The sequence below is a fragment of the Rhizomucor pusillus genome (genome assembly GCF_041956525.1).
Source record: "Rhizomucor pusillus strain CBS 183.67 unplaced genomic scaffold VTP01scaffold_4, whole genome shotgun sequence".
Lineage (NCBI taxonomy): Eukaryota > Fungi > Mucoromycota > Mucoromycetes > Mucorales > Lichtheimiaceae > Rhizomucor > Rhizomucor pusillus.
In genome coordinates, this window is record NW_027192146.1 from 1,215,249 (window position 1) to 1,229,725 (window position 14,477).

The 14,477-nt window shown below is 44.9% G+C and overlaps 8 protein-coding genes across 8 annotated transcripts; 2 read left to right on the forward strand and 6 right to left on the reverse strand.

Annotated features, from left to right (window-relative positions):
* Positions 1–169: 169 nt before the first annotated feature.
* On the reverse strand, positions 170–3,129 carry VTP01DRAFT_7792 (uncharacterized protein; the record flags this gene model as incomplete). Its single annotated transcript, XM_069386842.1, has 13 exons — positions 170–434; positions 506–672; positions 744–808; positions 874–1,067; positions 1,128–1,189; positions 1,244–1,333; positions 1,396–1,743; positions 1,817–2,082; positions 2,154–2,307; positions 2,361–2,468; positions 2,529–2,790; positions 2,860–3,043; positions 3,108–3,129. The coding sequence occupies 13 exons, from the start codon at positions 3,127–3,129 to the stop codon at positions 170–172; spliced, it is 2,187 nt and encodes a 728-aa protein (XP_069242257.1).
* Positions 3,130–3,329: 200 nt separating this feature from the next.
* On the reverse strand, positions 3,330–5,045 carry VTP01DRAFT_7793 (uncharacterized protein; the record flags this gene model as incomplete). The annotated part of the gene is made up of 1 exon (XM_069386843.1): positions 3,330–5,045. The coding sequence occupies one exon, from the start codon at positions 5,043–5,045 to the stop codon at positions 3,330–3,332; it is 1,716 nt and encodes a 571-aa protein (XP_069242258.1).
* Positions 5,046–6,229: 1,184 nt separating this feature from the next.
* VTP01DRAFT_7794 (uncharacterized protein) lies at positions 6,230–6,883 on the forward strand (the record flags this gene model as incomplete). The annotated part of the gene is made up of 1 exon (XM_069386844.1): positions 6,230–6,883. One exon carries the CDS (start codon positions 6,230–6,232, stop codon positions 6,881–6,883), a length of 654 nt encoding a protein of 217 aa, XP_069242259.1.
* Positions 6,884–7,155: 272 nt separating this feature from the next.
* VTP01DRAFT_7795 (uncharacterized protein) lies at positions 7,156–7,547 on the reverse strand (the record flags this gene model as incomplete). The annotated part of the gene is made up of 3 exons (XM_069386845.1): positions 7,156–7,372; positions 7,440–7,463; positions 7,528–7,547. 3 exons carry the CDS (start codon positions 7,545–7,547, stop codon positions 7,156–7,158), a joined length of 261 nt encoding a protein of 86 aa, XP_069242260.1.
* A 198-nt stretch (positions 7,548–7,745) lies between these two features.
* VTP01DRAFT_7796 (uncharacterized protein) lies at positions 7,746–8,387 on the reverse strand (the record flags this gene model as incomplete). The annotated part of the gene is made up of 2 exons (XM_069386846.1): positions 7,746–8,021; positions 8,304–8,387. 2 exons carry the CDS (start codon positions 8,385–8,387, stop codon positions 7,746–7,748), a joined length of 360 nt encoding a protein of 119 aa, XP_069242261.1.
* Positions 8,388–9,310: 923 nt separating this feature from the next.
* Positions 9,311–10,989, reverse strand: VTP01DRAFT_7797 (uncharacterized protein; the record flags this gene model as incomplete). Its single annotated transcript, XM_069386847.1, has 8 exons — positions 9,311–9,724; positions 9,786–9,893; positions 9,962–10,124; positions 10,193–10,270; positions 10,331–10,532; positions 10,601–10,614; positions 10,683–10,793; positions 10,856–10,989. The coding sequence occupies 8 exons, from the start codon at positions 10,987–10,989 to the stop codon at positions 9,311–9,313; spliced, it is 1,224 nt and encodes a 407-aa protein (XP_069242262.1).
* A 963-nt stretch (positions 10,990–11,952) lies between these two features.
* Positions 11,953–13,083, reverse strand: VTP01DRAFT_7798 (uncharacterized protein; the record flags this gene model as incomplete). Its single annotated transcript, XM_069386848.1, has 2 exons — positions 11,953–12,336; positions 12,403–13,083. The coding sequence occupies 2 exons, from the start codon at positions 13,081–13,083 to the stop codon at positions 11,953–11,955; spliced, it is 1,065 nt and encodes a 354-aa protein (XP_069242263.1).
* Positions 13,084–13,383: 300 nt separating this feature from the next.
* Positions 13,384–14,170, forward strand: VTP01DRAFT_7799 (uncharacterized protein; the record flags this gene model as incomplete). The annotated part of the gene is made up of 4 exons (XM_069386849.1): positions 13,384–13,494; positions 13,562–13,744; positions 13,811–13,909; positions 13,964–14,170. 4 exons carry the CDS (start codon positions 13,384–13,386, stop codon positions 14,168–14,170), a joined length of 600 nt encoding a protein of 199 aa, XP_069242264.1.
* Between the last annotated feature and the right edge of the window lie 307 nt (positions 14,171–14,477).

The following is a 14,477-nucleotide window of genomic DNA, read 5'->3' on the forward strand; positions in this document are numbered from 1 at the left end:
TTCTCGCATGTATGTATGTGTGATACGGATGGTACTTTTTTAGCGCAGCCGCAAGAAAAAAAATAAACATTCCCCCTTGGGAACACTGAGAAGAACATATCATCATTTTGATCCCATCCGGCTGGTGCCAAATGTTGTAGTGTGCAGGCGGGAGCGCAGATCTTTTTCTTTATTTCCTCTTAGTCTGCAGCCACTGATCAGCCTCGACAAACATGGCATACGTTTCTTCTGACAAGTACTTTGCGTCTCTCACGGCCTCGAGTCCTGTCACCAGACCCTTCCAGAACTGGAAGCCCTTGTCCAAATCATTCTTTACAGATGCACAAGTAGGGAACGCAGACTCGGTTGCCTGTAGAGCGTCCGGTCCAGTTTGCTCGAGATAGTGCTTGGCAACCAAACCGAGTGCAACGTTGACATCGGTTAGATATGGCAAGCTAATTATAGATAGAGGAACAAGCCGTAAGTACGTAGACGGATTTCTGCCTTGGCACACGTAAATACCTACCTGTCAGCAATTTCAAAATAATCCTTTCGTTCCTTCTCAACGTGATTGTTCAGGAATAGCGATAACGTCAGCATCTCGCATAGGTTGCGGTAGCTGCGGTTCAATGCCTTGACAAAGCTGTTGAATACAAGCAGATCTCTGTTGAGAGGTCCCTTCCATTGTTCGCTCTGATGATGATGATTTTTTGCTAAGAAAACCGGTCGATCATATTTTTCTTCCTTTCTGTCTTGTTTTTTACCTTCAATTCCATGGGCAATAGAGATAATGTACGGGTCAGGATCCGGATACGTCGTTGTTGTTTTTCTAGTTTTTTGCCAAGGATGTTAGAAAACGGCTAAAAATCGCAAAGTTGTGCATGGTAGACTTACCATCGCCAGCAATGCGGGAATAAGTCTTGTCATACGGCTTATCCGTCAAAACTTCGAATCGAATGAGTTCAAGCGCGGTCAGCAGTGCTTCCTGGGTATGGAAGGGCGGTTTGCCATCGGGTGCGATGGTGGACATGGCCCGAGCTAGAGCGCAGCCCCAGGGAGTATGGATGTGTCGCGACGAGGTCAAGAAGCTGTCAACATGTGTCAACAACTAATACATCCTCTACTCTTTCTTTGTCGAAACAACTTACTCTCGGATTTCCAGTGTCTTCCAAAGTACATTAGCGACGATTTCATCTTTTTGTCGCAAAACCTATACAATTTCTTTAGAATTTGATCCGACTCTCTGCATACTTTTCTCATTTACCTTATCTGAAGGAGGATGGGATATGGTTTTCGCTGCGTTCGATTCGTCTTGGGTCGCTTTCATGCAAAAGGCGATATCCATATCGTTACTCTGTATGGAAGACAACAATACTTAGTACGTAATGCTCGTCGCCTAGTATACACTGTTGTTACCTTTTGGGATGCCTTTTCAGCATCCAAAAACTCGTGAGTGACGTTCCAGGAACGCGTGCTTTCGTAGACTGTGTTGAGAGGGCTGGCGTTGTTGCCAAGCGTGCTACCAGAGTTTGCGTGGTTGTAGCTGGGATGATGGTGCATGATATGCTCGGTCGAAGGATCAAAGTAAAAGTAGCTAGCGACCTTGCGCGACTGGTAGAATTTGTGAAGAGGTTGCGTCAATAGACTCAAAGTCTGCGTGCGCATGCTGAGCAGACCCAGCAAAAAGTTGGTGTATTCAGAGGTCTCGCCGTTATCCAACGGAGCATTTTCGATAAGCACACCGGATACAAGTGTGTTGATAGACTGTTTCACAATTCGTCTTCAGCATTTTCCATCATATATACATCTTTGCAAGAGCGTCCCCCACTCTCGTTACCTGTGGTCCAACGAGTCCTCGCATCAAGTAATAGTACAATTCATCTGGTAAGCGGTAGCCGATAAATTCGTGAATATCGTTTGGAGCCTGATCTGCATTCAATGGCTTGACTTCGCCTTCGTCTGTCATGATGGGATGGAACTTGATGGCACATCTAGCGCGACAAAAGATATCGCCATAGTTGGTTTTGGACATGCTAGGATCATCAGCGTGCGATCGCACTGCGTTCATTCCTGTCTTGTTTTGCTTAATTAAATCATGTACGGCTAAAAGCAAGGTCAGTAAAACTCTTGTATTTTTCTCTCTTTCTGACGCACGCACGCACGTACGCACGTACCTTTAAAGGTGAAACTTATCACATTCGTATTCAGTGGCGGGAAACTGCTGCAGTACTCAAAGCCAGCAAGTAAACAAATGTCCAAGAATTGCTCGTCGGATACTTGCAAATCCTGCAGAACAGTCTTTTTGCTCATCCAGTGATAATCTCCTTTCTACAAAATATTTAGAAGCTTGGATACGCTTACTTGACATTTACATACGGTACCTCAAGCTCAATGTTTGTAATCACTTTGTCAACATCAAACATTAAGAGTTCAGATCCGCCATAGACGTTATTCACAAGCTGCTTGGGATGTGTATACATGTATGCGAGCTAAATGTAGACAAAATTCAGTGATTTGTGTCCTTTCGATGTGACATATGCTGTATATACCTGAGCCCAAGCTGAATAAGGTGCCCGCATGAATTCGACATTGTGTTTGTGGAGCACATGGAATACCAAGTTCAAAAGATCGGCAGGCGGTACCCCTCCACTGTCGCTCCAGCTGCTCAGTGCCTTCTCCAGACGTCCCTGCTCGTAGTAATCCCATCCCGTCGCTCTCTGCAGCGGTCGTCGATCCTTGATAGAGAACGGCTTGTCCTTTCTCAGGATCGATAGACCAGAAAACACAATGATCGGCTGGATGTGGTTGGCCCTGACAAACGTGCGCAACTTGTCAAAAAAATAATCTACACCGCATTTTCTCTTAACCTTTTACACTCACTTGAATGCATTAATTTCTCTTTCAATAGACTCGACCAGTTTCAACGGCGTACCGCCCATAGCTGCCACTGCAGGCTCCTTTGCGAGGATTTTGCGGAGCCAGTGATTGCCTTCAATGCCTAATCTCGTGTCCTTGAGCTGCGAGACCGCAGACGTCTGCACGAGACATCGCTCGCCTGTAAAGACTGTCGTGGCCGCATCGTCAGACGAAGGTGTGTGCAGATGGGCGCGCGTGTACAGGAAACTTACTGTCAAAATGTCGGATCGGCATGTGCGTTAACAGCTGAGCGCAAGCCAGACAGGGAGCAATCCACTTGACCTCCGCGCTTTTCGCGTATTCTCTGGCTCGAAAAAATCGGGCCCTACCCTTTCCGTGCGAAAAAGAAAAATTATCTAATTGTTCTATCGCAGACGATAGATAGCGTATATTTTTATTATCAAAACACGAATTTAAAGCGAGGAAGGGGGTATTTACAAGAGAATCCGGACAGACTTTTTCGGTTTAGTGTCCGTCGCGGTTTGGGATGATGTAGGTGTAATTTTGCATGTACAATGCCGTTCTTGTAAGACCGGTGCGCGTGTATCGTTATGTGCAGTGGGTGTGATAGTATTTGCGGTAGTGGTTGTTGTGGAGGCGGTGGTAGTGGTAGTGGTAGTAGTAGTAATTGTATTGCTAGGTAGTGGTAGTAAATTGTTGCAGTTGATTTCATCAAACTGGCAAATGCAATAGTTTTGGTCGTCTAGCAGCATCTGATCGACAACTTTAGATTCTTCAGGAAAGACATCCTCGTTGTCAATGTCATCCTCATCTTGTTCAATAACAGTATCGTTGTCACTTTCGTCGGGCCCGACCACATCGTCATCATCGTCGCCATCGTTATTTCCTTCTTCTTCCTCAGAATCCATCCATTCAACAAACTTGCGAGTGACTGTACGCAAGCTGACAGCAACTGGCTCTGTGCCTGTCTTGCTGTTGTGCCACCAACTGCTGATGGCATCCCCGTCTACAATGTCGAATCTATAAAGCATGACAAGGAGCCAATGGAAATTATTGATGAGCGCAGAAGCTGATTTGACTCCATGCCGATTGAGTGTGCGCTCTGCTTCGTTTAAAAATTGGTATTGGTCTTGGTCGTCTTGAACATGTTGAGCCAAGATTGCTTTCCAAAATTGAAGGAAGCCCTCTTGGACTTTGGATTTTATGATTTCGCTAGTGGTGAGCGATCCAGGTGCAGCAGCAATAACATCGTTGATCCAGACAATGAATGCGTCCGCCAGTGTACGCAGCAACGTTGAAGGAGAGGGATCATACTTTAACATTAAGTCGTCAAGCTCTAAATTGGCCCGTGCACTGGTCAATTTTGAGACCATGGCTTGGCGAAGGTACGACCTTGCCAATTGTTCAAACTGTTCATCGTCGCTTATTGTTTGCTCATCGTCTTCATCGTCATCATCATCGTTTTCCGAATTCTCGTTTTCCTCTCGGGAGGAAGATCTCGGGTATCCGATATGATGTTCAAACGGCATGATTTCTGACGGCGATTGATAAAGCGCTGGCTCCTCGTCGTCGTCGTTGTCGTCAGCGTTATCGTTAACATTGTCGAAATTTAACCTGGCAAGTTTGGAGGAAACCGGCTCAGCAGGGCTTGGCGGGTGCCCACCTGCATATTGGAGGCGATCTCTGAGATCATCGATTATATCCTGCATATCGGCAATGTCCAGCTCTAACTTGGCTTGCTGCTCTGCAGATTCTTCAAGATATTTTTGGTGGCAAGCATCTGCAATCTGACGGGATTCACGCTCGATGCGAAGATCTTCCTTGAGCATATCCACGCTACTCCGGAGGGAGCTGTTTTCGGCGCGGAGCCGGCGAATTTCGCGGAGAAGGAGATGGCGGGAGCGTTTGGGTTGATTACGGCTGCATAGAGAGTCCGACCGAAGCGAGTCGCCAGAGTCTACGCTCGACATGGAGGAGGTATCTTCTCCAGCTCCGGTACCAAACATGTGATGATGATGGTGCCCAGAGTATAGCCTTTTGACGTATTCGGATGCTGACATTCGACGCTGGTATGGAATTTTCATGTACACCGATGCTGGACTGCCGAAACCATCATCCGCGTAATTACACTCTTGTTGTGGTTGTTGTTGGTGGGTGTACACCGGAGGTGAGGCGTAAACAAAACGCATTGCTTTACTGGTAAATTAAAATCCTTTCCCCTGTCAGAAGTTCCATAATTCGTCAGTTTTGCTACATTCCATCCTAAAGGGTTTGACATTCACAACTTACAATGTCCAGGGAGAATAAAAAGCATGGTCTAGTGGGTGAGAATAAGTTGGTGTTTCCTTGAGTTGCTGAATATTGGAAAACTTTGTAGAGAGATGCAGACAAGAGCTGATCAATATTCACTGCTTATAAAGCAAGTGTTTCCCTGTGGAGAAAGGAAAAAAGAGAGTCTCCATCGTTCTCCCCCGTTCACCCAACCGTTGGCCCTCCCTACTCGGTCGCCGTTTCAATTTTCTTGCAATGAGTCAGAACGAAAAAATGACTCCAGCCCGTTTCGGCCGCCACGGGATCCTCGGCATCGTCCAGCCGTCCACTGAAGTCATCATCATCCGTTTATCTCATCTTCTGTGTTTTCTGCATCATATCATCGGCTTTGTGAGAAGAAACAGCAGAGATTGTAGCCAATTCGGCAACACTCCTCTCTCCATCTTGAATACCGAAAATATACACACTCCATCAATTGTCGATTGATCGACAAAGTCTCATGAAACGTTTCAGATCATGTCAAACTGAAAAAAAAAGAGTTTCATACGATTCAGTCTAGCGCGTCAATGTACTGTAGGTAGGATAATACAATGGCAAAAATTTTTGATCTATTCTTGTTGGATGGTGTATGCATAATGTAAAAATACCCACGTTTTATTACGATAGGATTATAACTTCACTTCAAGGTTGCCCCAAGCACGGACCGGAGTCTGCCGCCGGGGAGGGTATCCTGGTGAACCGTCTCGAAGTTACGTGGAGCAAAAGTTTACTTGGCCGGTGGTCATATGGAAATCAGTAGAAAATCCGTGTACCAAAGGGAGCATTTCCACAAAGCACGTGTCCTGCGCATTTAGGACTCGGATGCTTAGCAACGCAAGCTTACAAATATCTCATCACCAACATTAAACTGTCAAAAAGCAATCCATGTCGTCATCGAGCATATGCGTGGAAACCTCTGGATACCTATTCTGCTTTTCTGGCCGGAATATAGTAGCTGCATAGCTTTCTATGTACTTAACTGTTTGTATATCCCATTGTCATCGGCCGCCGTGGCGGCAAAAGGTTTCAGTTCGGCCGATCTAAAGAAAAATTTGTTTAATCCATGCAGCAGCAGCAGCGCCAGCAGTTGACGACACGCAGCGTCAATTTACTTGCACAGACCGAGGAGAAATGCAAGGCATGGCAAAAGCAACAGTCCATTTCCGAAGCATTACTAGCATCGCTATCCAACGTACTCGCTCAACGATCGGCTGCAGCGGAGAACGTAGAAATACTCGAGCGTCACAGCGTTGATCCTGAACGTCTCGCATACAAGCAAACGCAAGCGTTTGAAAGAACCCTGCAGCAGTTATCAAGGGTACTCGAAAACATGTCAGATATTGCGGCGCAGCTGCAAAAACTAGAACAGGATGCTGCAAAGCATCTTCAAAAGGCAGCGACTTTGCAGTCATCATCATCCAATTATAAGAACCCACCAGCGCTGTCGTCAGAATCGCTGATCCAAGTCGCTGCTATTCCTCCGGATCAAGTACACGATTATGTATCAAGTATAAGCTACATGTATACGCAAGAACTACGATACAAACAAACCTGGATCAGCCTGTTGCCACGATACACAGCTTCGTCAGATCAAATGGATGAATTGCAACGGTACTGGCAAGCGCAGCCGCATATCGACAAAGCCGTCGAACAGGATATGAGTGAGAGACTTAAACTCTACAAGCAAGTGAAAAAGACTGTAGAATCAAAAGACTGAAATATACCCCTCCACTCAAAACCGCCATCCAAACGTACTCTATTCAACCCTGCATACTTCCACATATCACATGTAAGTGCATGCACATCCGTTTTAGAATGGAAACCTATGTCACATCTAAAAAGTGATTCTAAATCTCAACTATCGAATTCTTCAGCAGATGATGAGGTTAGAAAGAGGGATAAAGTGCACATTCCCACGACGTTATTACACCATTCGTTCGAAGTGTAGCAACCCAAGGCCGATAGTAGTAACTGTACCTATTGAGTGAATTAAAACTTCAAAGGTGTGCTTGGGCTCCTTAGCACCATATTTGATGGGTACATCATAGTAATATCTTCACCAGTGATGGCATCTCCTGCAACAAGTGTAACCTGTCCTTTATGTACTGATTCAACTGATAATTTATTTGACTGCAAAAAACGGATGTCTAAAGAGGATCTATCTTCGCCTGCATATAGTAACACCAATGTTTGCTCATTCTGTACACTAATAGGTACCGTGATAGAATTTTGATCAGTGTGTTGTTTATTTCGTCTAGACATGCAGTGCATACCCATCCAACTGGTCGTCATCAATGCTTTAAAATCCCATGTTAATTTCGGTCTTGGCCATGCGTGCCTTAATATCCTGAGCTTTCTTGCCTTCTAGCATCTCGGTGCATGTATGCCCAAACTTGAAAGGTACTTTCTTGCAATAGCGACAAGTATTGGCGCATTTGGCATAGGGCTGTTTATATTAAAAAAGGTTTTTTCGTCTGTTGTTGTTTCCTTAGACCTTCCAAGCAAGCAGAGGTCAACTTTTTCCTGTAATTGCGTCGGCATCCGAGAAGGTGGAGGGCCACTGTAACCAGCTGAGTGGTTCACCGCGTCTTCTGTCTCGACTTGGCCAACCGTGGTGATGGGCACGTTCGACTACCTATCTTATCAGCGAACAGACCATGCATCCATCGCTCCTCTTTCGATTGTGACATCCAAGCTGGCAGGTAGATTGTACCATTCTCATAGTCTGACATACAGCCAGCAGAGAAGATGAGACTGGTCTTGCCCTTTACCGTTCCAGAGCAGCTGCTCGTTGCTCTTGTGCTCTTTTTAGTCTTGAGGCTTCCTTCAGCAGTACCATAACCATTGGTAAAAGCCTTTTATGCGCTGTTGGCAGAATACATTTTCAATTTCTAAAGAAATCTTTTTGAATATGTCTGGAATCTGCGTTGCCATAAGGCAAGGCAAGCCTCAGCGGCCACTCAGTGAATCTACTTTGATTTCAAAGCCTGGTGGCTACTGTCTGCCGCCTACTGATGTGTTTTTTACTCTTTCAAAAAGCATTGTACATAGTCTCCAAGCGGTTTGATCTGGTTGGGATATTTCTTGCATTGACGGCATTGACAGAGCGTTGGTTAATAGCCCTGGACATGTCAAACTTTCACGTTGATACCCATCGATGCATCTGAATCGTGAGCTTGCTGGTCGGCTTCGAGCATAACGTTTTGCCGTCTGGTTTCCATTTGCTGCTCTTCGCGCCGACAGTTTGCATGAACTTATGAAATTTAGTGTCACCGAGTCATAGTTACGCAAAATCACATGCAGCTTACCTTGCGTTTACATGTGGATTGGCAAGGTTGAACTTGATACTTGCAAATTGAGCAAAGTAGTTCTTTTGATGCGCTTCCTGGGTAACGGATTACAAGCTAAGCTTGCTGTTGCCGTGGAAAGGCGATTTCCGCTGGAACGAACTGCATATACAGTGGAAAGCCGCTACATATTTTCAACAAACTCCGGGAACTGGGACCTTGAAACTGTCGGGAGCCACGAGCAACGCGAGGTAGTCTGCAAAGTACATATGCAACGTTACCTGCTTTGCTCTAAATATCTTTCTCGTATCGCCCTGTTTTCAGCGATCAACGGTTGTCGTTTCTCCTGTAACTCGCATCCTCGTGCTTGGCGTTTAGCTGTGCGCTTTGGATTAGTGCGTGAAGATTCCAAAGAGCGCTTCACGGAACTGCTGTGTAATCGTTGATATCAGAGACGAAGGAGAAGAGAAAGAAGCAGCGCGGTATCTGGTGCGTGGCATGAAAACTGAGACTTTAAGCTCTGTGATTTCGCTTCTCCCTTCCCGGTTGGTTGCATTCATTGTTATCTTCGAAAGTCATTCATTGTGGTACGCGTATTTGGACTGCGTTTGTTTGTATAGGCTTTAAGAGTATCGATTAAACGTGAATAACATAGCTGCAACGGAGAACTATCATTTACTCGAGAATTAGGATACATGTCAAACGGGAAAAGATTAGACAATTTGTTGGACAATAACGAGGACGGACAGACCGGGATATACATCCGCTTCTGCATGCATATCATTTATTATCGACAGGATTACTTGCTTTGTCCGGCAAAGCACGCAAGTGGGAAATGTGTACGGAAATCTACAACATTAAAACATACGATAATCATTATTTTGCCATTCCGGGCGTTGGGATAGCGGTTTTCGTCGATTAGTTGCAGCGGTGGCAGCAGCGGCAGGCGGCTGAGCGGGTATGTCAATTGTACTGCTAGCAGCATTGCTGTTCGTCGTTGTCAAGGGTTTATCGCGTAGAGCGAACGCCGGCGCAGACATCGTTTCTCGACTATCCTCGCTCACGCACTCAGGCTTGCTGCTATCGAAGAGTGCGATGGTACGCAAGATATTGTCTTGGTAGTGAGGATCGTTCATGTTCTGCATAACGAAATTTCGGCTGGACCCCGCGGTCGCATCCGAGAGGCGCTTGCTATTGCGGCGAAACACATCGAATGATTTTCGTTTACTACGTTCGGTGCTGTTTTCTCCGTTGTAATCAACGTTCACAGCCTAACAGTGAAGCAAGAAATCTCAGTGGTTGGATTCCTGCATATTATGTCAACATTCTTACCATGCCGCAGTTCTCACAGATCGCCTGCTGCTGAATCTTTGTATAGTCCACACGTAGAGCTTCGACGAGCAGAGTAGATTCAATCAACTCAAAGTATACAGTATATGCCTATGTAAATACAACGCAAGGTTAGTGCTACATTTCTTCCTTCTTAATTGGTGTGAGATATGTCTTACGTCGGATCTGTCACCGATGAACATGGTAACCTTGAGCAGGTTCATTGCGAGGTTGACAACGAATGTCAATATTAGGCATATCAAAGATTTCCTTGCAATGTATTCAATCAATTGATTCTGCCGGCTAATAATTGATTTTGACATTCGAATATGAAGATATAGTCTTGTGTAGTTTGTGTAAGGTTAGTCCGGGTATGTAGATCACTTTTCCTACTTCTCCGTCATTTTTACCTTCTAACAAACATTCCGCTCAGAAATAAGTTCGCTAGAGCGTCGCCCACAAAGTTTAATATAATGACACCGTTTCCCCTAAAGACGCATTACGTTTGCAAATTGTGTAAGCGGTATTTTGCGGTGTTAACAACGTACCAAGTAGCCCAACAGGTGGCACCTTCAGCCACTTTTTGCGACATGATATCCTGCTGTATAGACTGAAACGCCAATTCGTAGGGCCAATCGGCGAAGCGGATGGCGATAAGTATAATTCCCACAATCTTGATCCACAGTGAATGTCGATCAGATTCTAGGATGATCAAACGCATAAACATAACCACATAGAATAGAATGTAGGCTAAAAAAAGTTTAGTACAACAACAGCAAATTCCGGACAAAAAGAATTTTTTTTAGATTGGTACTTACTAATATGCCATAATCTACATGCGACGAAACAACATGATGAGTAATTTGGATAAGACTCGTGGACAAAGCAGATAAGACTTACGATACAAGCAACGGAAAGTATGCACATGTCGAGACTTCGAACAAAGGAATGATACCGTACAAGAAACGATGGATAAGAAAAACAGTGACTTGGCCCAGATTTAGCAAGTGTCTAAAGAGCCGAGATAAAATAAGCAAATGGTAGCAGGGGATCGCAGTAATTTTTCGCATTACATTTTTCCTCGAGTTCGCTTGTACTGCCCAAAGCAGACACAAAAATTCCGTATGCAAACAACGACAGCGAGCCACATGCCCATCATATTGAGCCGATCCACGACTCGTTCACCGTACGCCGTGAGTTGTATCATAGCAACATGACAACAGAAAAGATATGTAGATAAGAAATTAGTGGGTTGGGATAAAGATTAAAAGAGGAAGGAAGAAGAAGAGGAAGAGGAAGAGAAGAAGAAAAGTATTTTGAATGCATGGGCCGCAATGTACAGTGAGAGCCCAGGTGATTGTGCACCGTTCCCATCACAGCGCGCGGGAAATGACAGGAACGTTTTTCCGACGAATGGTAGTGTGGGGCAGGAACCCCGCACTTAAAATGTTTCGCCTCGGATAAAACCTTTTTCGGTAGATCACGAAAAAGGTACCACCTATCCTATCATTCGAAAAGTAACATACTGAATATCAATATATTTTTTCGTTCTGTAGTAGTCAAGATAGACATAGTATAAGATTAATATATATCAGTCTAACATTGTTATGCAATTCTTGTACGGAAAGGTGGCCCATATGATTGTTAGAAATTCGAGAATATATTTTGAGCGGTCTTTTAGCAATAGTGCGCAGGTTCAACATCTTTTTATAGGACAATGCATAAGATCACGAAAGCGTTCTCTCTTCGAACTCAATGGGTTGTCTTGGGCTAGAACTAAAGGGACGCGCTCTAGTCGGGAGCGATAAGACCGCATACGTTGGAGCAGAGGTTATCAACATCGAAGGCTGTTAACGTGAGTCTAGGTGGAGCATCATCTAGTGCAGATCATGGTGGAAGACACGCAGAAAATGACATCTCGAAGAACAATGGATGGTCGTTGAAAACACGAAAGTACTGATGTCAAGATAGTTATCCAAAGCGGAAGATCGTATTAAGAAGACTCTAGAGGAACCAAAGGAACCAGAGAGCGACGACTCTAAAGAGATCACGAATTTTGTCGCTCAATTTCGAACAAAGAAAGCAATACGGTGGATATTGTTCTCCTTTTCGTTTAATAGTCAAAAAAGCATCGTAGATAAGTAATACATGTATATGTAGGTACACGGGATTAGATGTGAGAACCGGTATTATCTGATTCCGGGGAATGCGGCTTGTCGCTGTATGCTTGCGTTGGTTGACCTGTAGCAACAGCAGCAGCGGCTGGAGGGGGATGGTAGGCGCCTGTGCCGTTGTAGTAGTAGCTCTGCTGATGTTGCTGTGCTGGGTGGGGATAATACGAAGCTTGCGGTGGTGGCGGCGTAGGGGCGAACCGCGGTTGAACACCAGCCATACCAAATCCGCTGCCATTATTGTTATCCACATAGTACCCGCCACCGCTAATGTTATCTTGATGAGACGTCATTGCCGGTTGCGAAAAATAGTCCGCGGCGTCGTCGTTTGATGGTTGATCGTTTCGTCGACGACGGCGCGCCCAGAGAAGCGCTGCAGCAGTCTATGTATTGTGAAAAGTACTTGTCAACCTCCCAAGAAAAGCACATGATTTTGTGCGCCCACTCACCACTCCAAGCGCACCGGCTACACCCACGACAATGCCTGCAATTTGTCCGCCAGCCAGCGTATTCAAATCGCTACCATTTCCTGAACCGTTTGAGCCGTCCTCGTCGGATCCAGCGGTCGAGGTTTCAGAGGATGCGTCTGATGAGGATGCGGTATTTGGCGGCGTGATAGTTTTGGATGCTGGGGAAGTTGACGACGGTTGGCTCGCACTGCTGCTACTATCGCTACTTGTAGCATTTGAAGTCGAACTACCACCGCCAGTCGTGATAGGTGGCGACGATGAAGACGGCGGCGCGGATGACGAAGAACCTGATCCAAATGCAATGATAAAAGGACCCTTGGTCGCTCTGGATGGTGGATTATCGTTGCCTTCGAGCACAATGTAGTAATTGCTTCCACTGGCTACATTGCTGGGTAACCGTACACGAATTGAACCATCGGCTGCATTTACGTTCGATGCAAGTGTTGCTACGTTCGTCAGTGCGTTCTCGTCCTGGCCCTGTGCGAGGTTGACTTGAAGCTGGGTAAGGTTAATCCCAACTTGGTTCCAAGTCACCAGGACGTTGGTATCTGCAAACCACAGTGTATGTGGCAGTGGTAGAATTATATTTAACGCGGATGCAACGGATGCGAGGAAGTATGTAATAAAAAGGAATGTAAGAAGTACACCAGTGCGTAACATGGTGCTGACGGAAAGAAGGAAGGAAATAAAAGGAAAAGAGTCCGTTAATTGAGTGTTCCAGGGCTATATTTTTTTTCCTTCCTCTCTTTCACCAACACCATATGAAAAAAATTAACGCGCTCGAGCTTTACCATTCTAGGGACATTCGGGGTTACCCTTCTTTGAGTTGGTTTACTCTTTCCCTTTCTCAATGAAATAATGTCGCCTCCCCCCGTGAAAATTGTAAGCCGTTCCAGCTTTTATCTTCCTTCTTCCTCCCGTTTCACGCACTCAAAGTAGTACACCACCCACATTTCAAAAATGGATAACCAACTTTTCTATGAAGATCGGCACGGCAACGTCGTTGATGAATATGGCAGGCCTGAACCCATGGGCTATCTTGTGGACGAGGAGACGTACGCTCTTGAAATAGTGAGCTCGCATACGCAATATTTGTGCAATATGCCCGTTCCCGCTATAATGCTGATGGCATTATGAGAGCTACAAAACTGAATTCCGCCGGGACTTTAGTTTTGGAGACATCAAGGGCATTGAGCAAGGCAACGACGGTCAAGACGAACTTCGAGCATTTCAAAGGGACGTTTGGCCTTTTAGCTGTCCTGAATACAAATATGTCGATTTCAACATTTTTAAAAAAAAACTCAAGATCCATTTCGTTCACGTTGACGGCATGTAAAACTCTTTTTGATCGACGATAACGACTCTAATTCATGTATTTATTTTATAGGTGACGCCATCCGTCTTGATGCGTGCATCGGTACCAAACAATTGGTCAACCAAAATCGAAACGATATTGCCATATTTGCAAATGCTCATGAACGTTGAGGTTTGTTTATGATTTGTTGATCAAGATTCCAATACACTGACTAGCGATTAATAGGCGATGGTGGAGGAATCATATGGTGTTCTGAAGGAGCTTAAAGATAGTCATGAAGCAACGGTTACTGCATGTCGATTTCCAGAAGAGTCCAGCGAGCCAGACAACCCACCAAAGTCTCTGGAGACGTTAGTCGATCCCATCATTATTCGTCTATCGGAAAGAAAGCACTCAAAACACTTGCAATCAGAATGCGCTCAAAACTTCTGATGACTGTTTGTGCAATCGTGAGTAGTTTTTAAAAGAAAGCTCCATATTTATACTCGAACCCTGCCATTCAGCATTCATACTCTATTGAAATAGTGTAATATACCTACCAACTTACCTTATCTATATTGGCTATTAGTGGAACCATTCAATGCTCATGTTCTCTTTTCTATGGCTTTTTCCTTTGTATATAATAGTCTTTTTATTGTATATAGTCTTTCTTACAGCATTTATTTCGGCAGAAACATATCACATAGTTTAAATGAAATGAAATACTTACCTATTTACACTAATATATACTTTTGGCTAT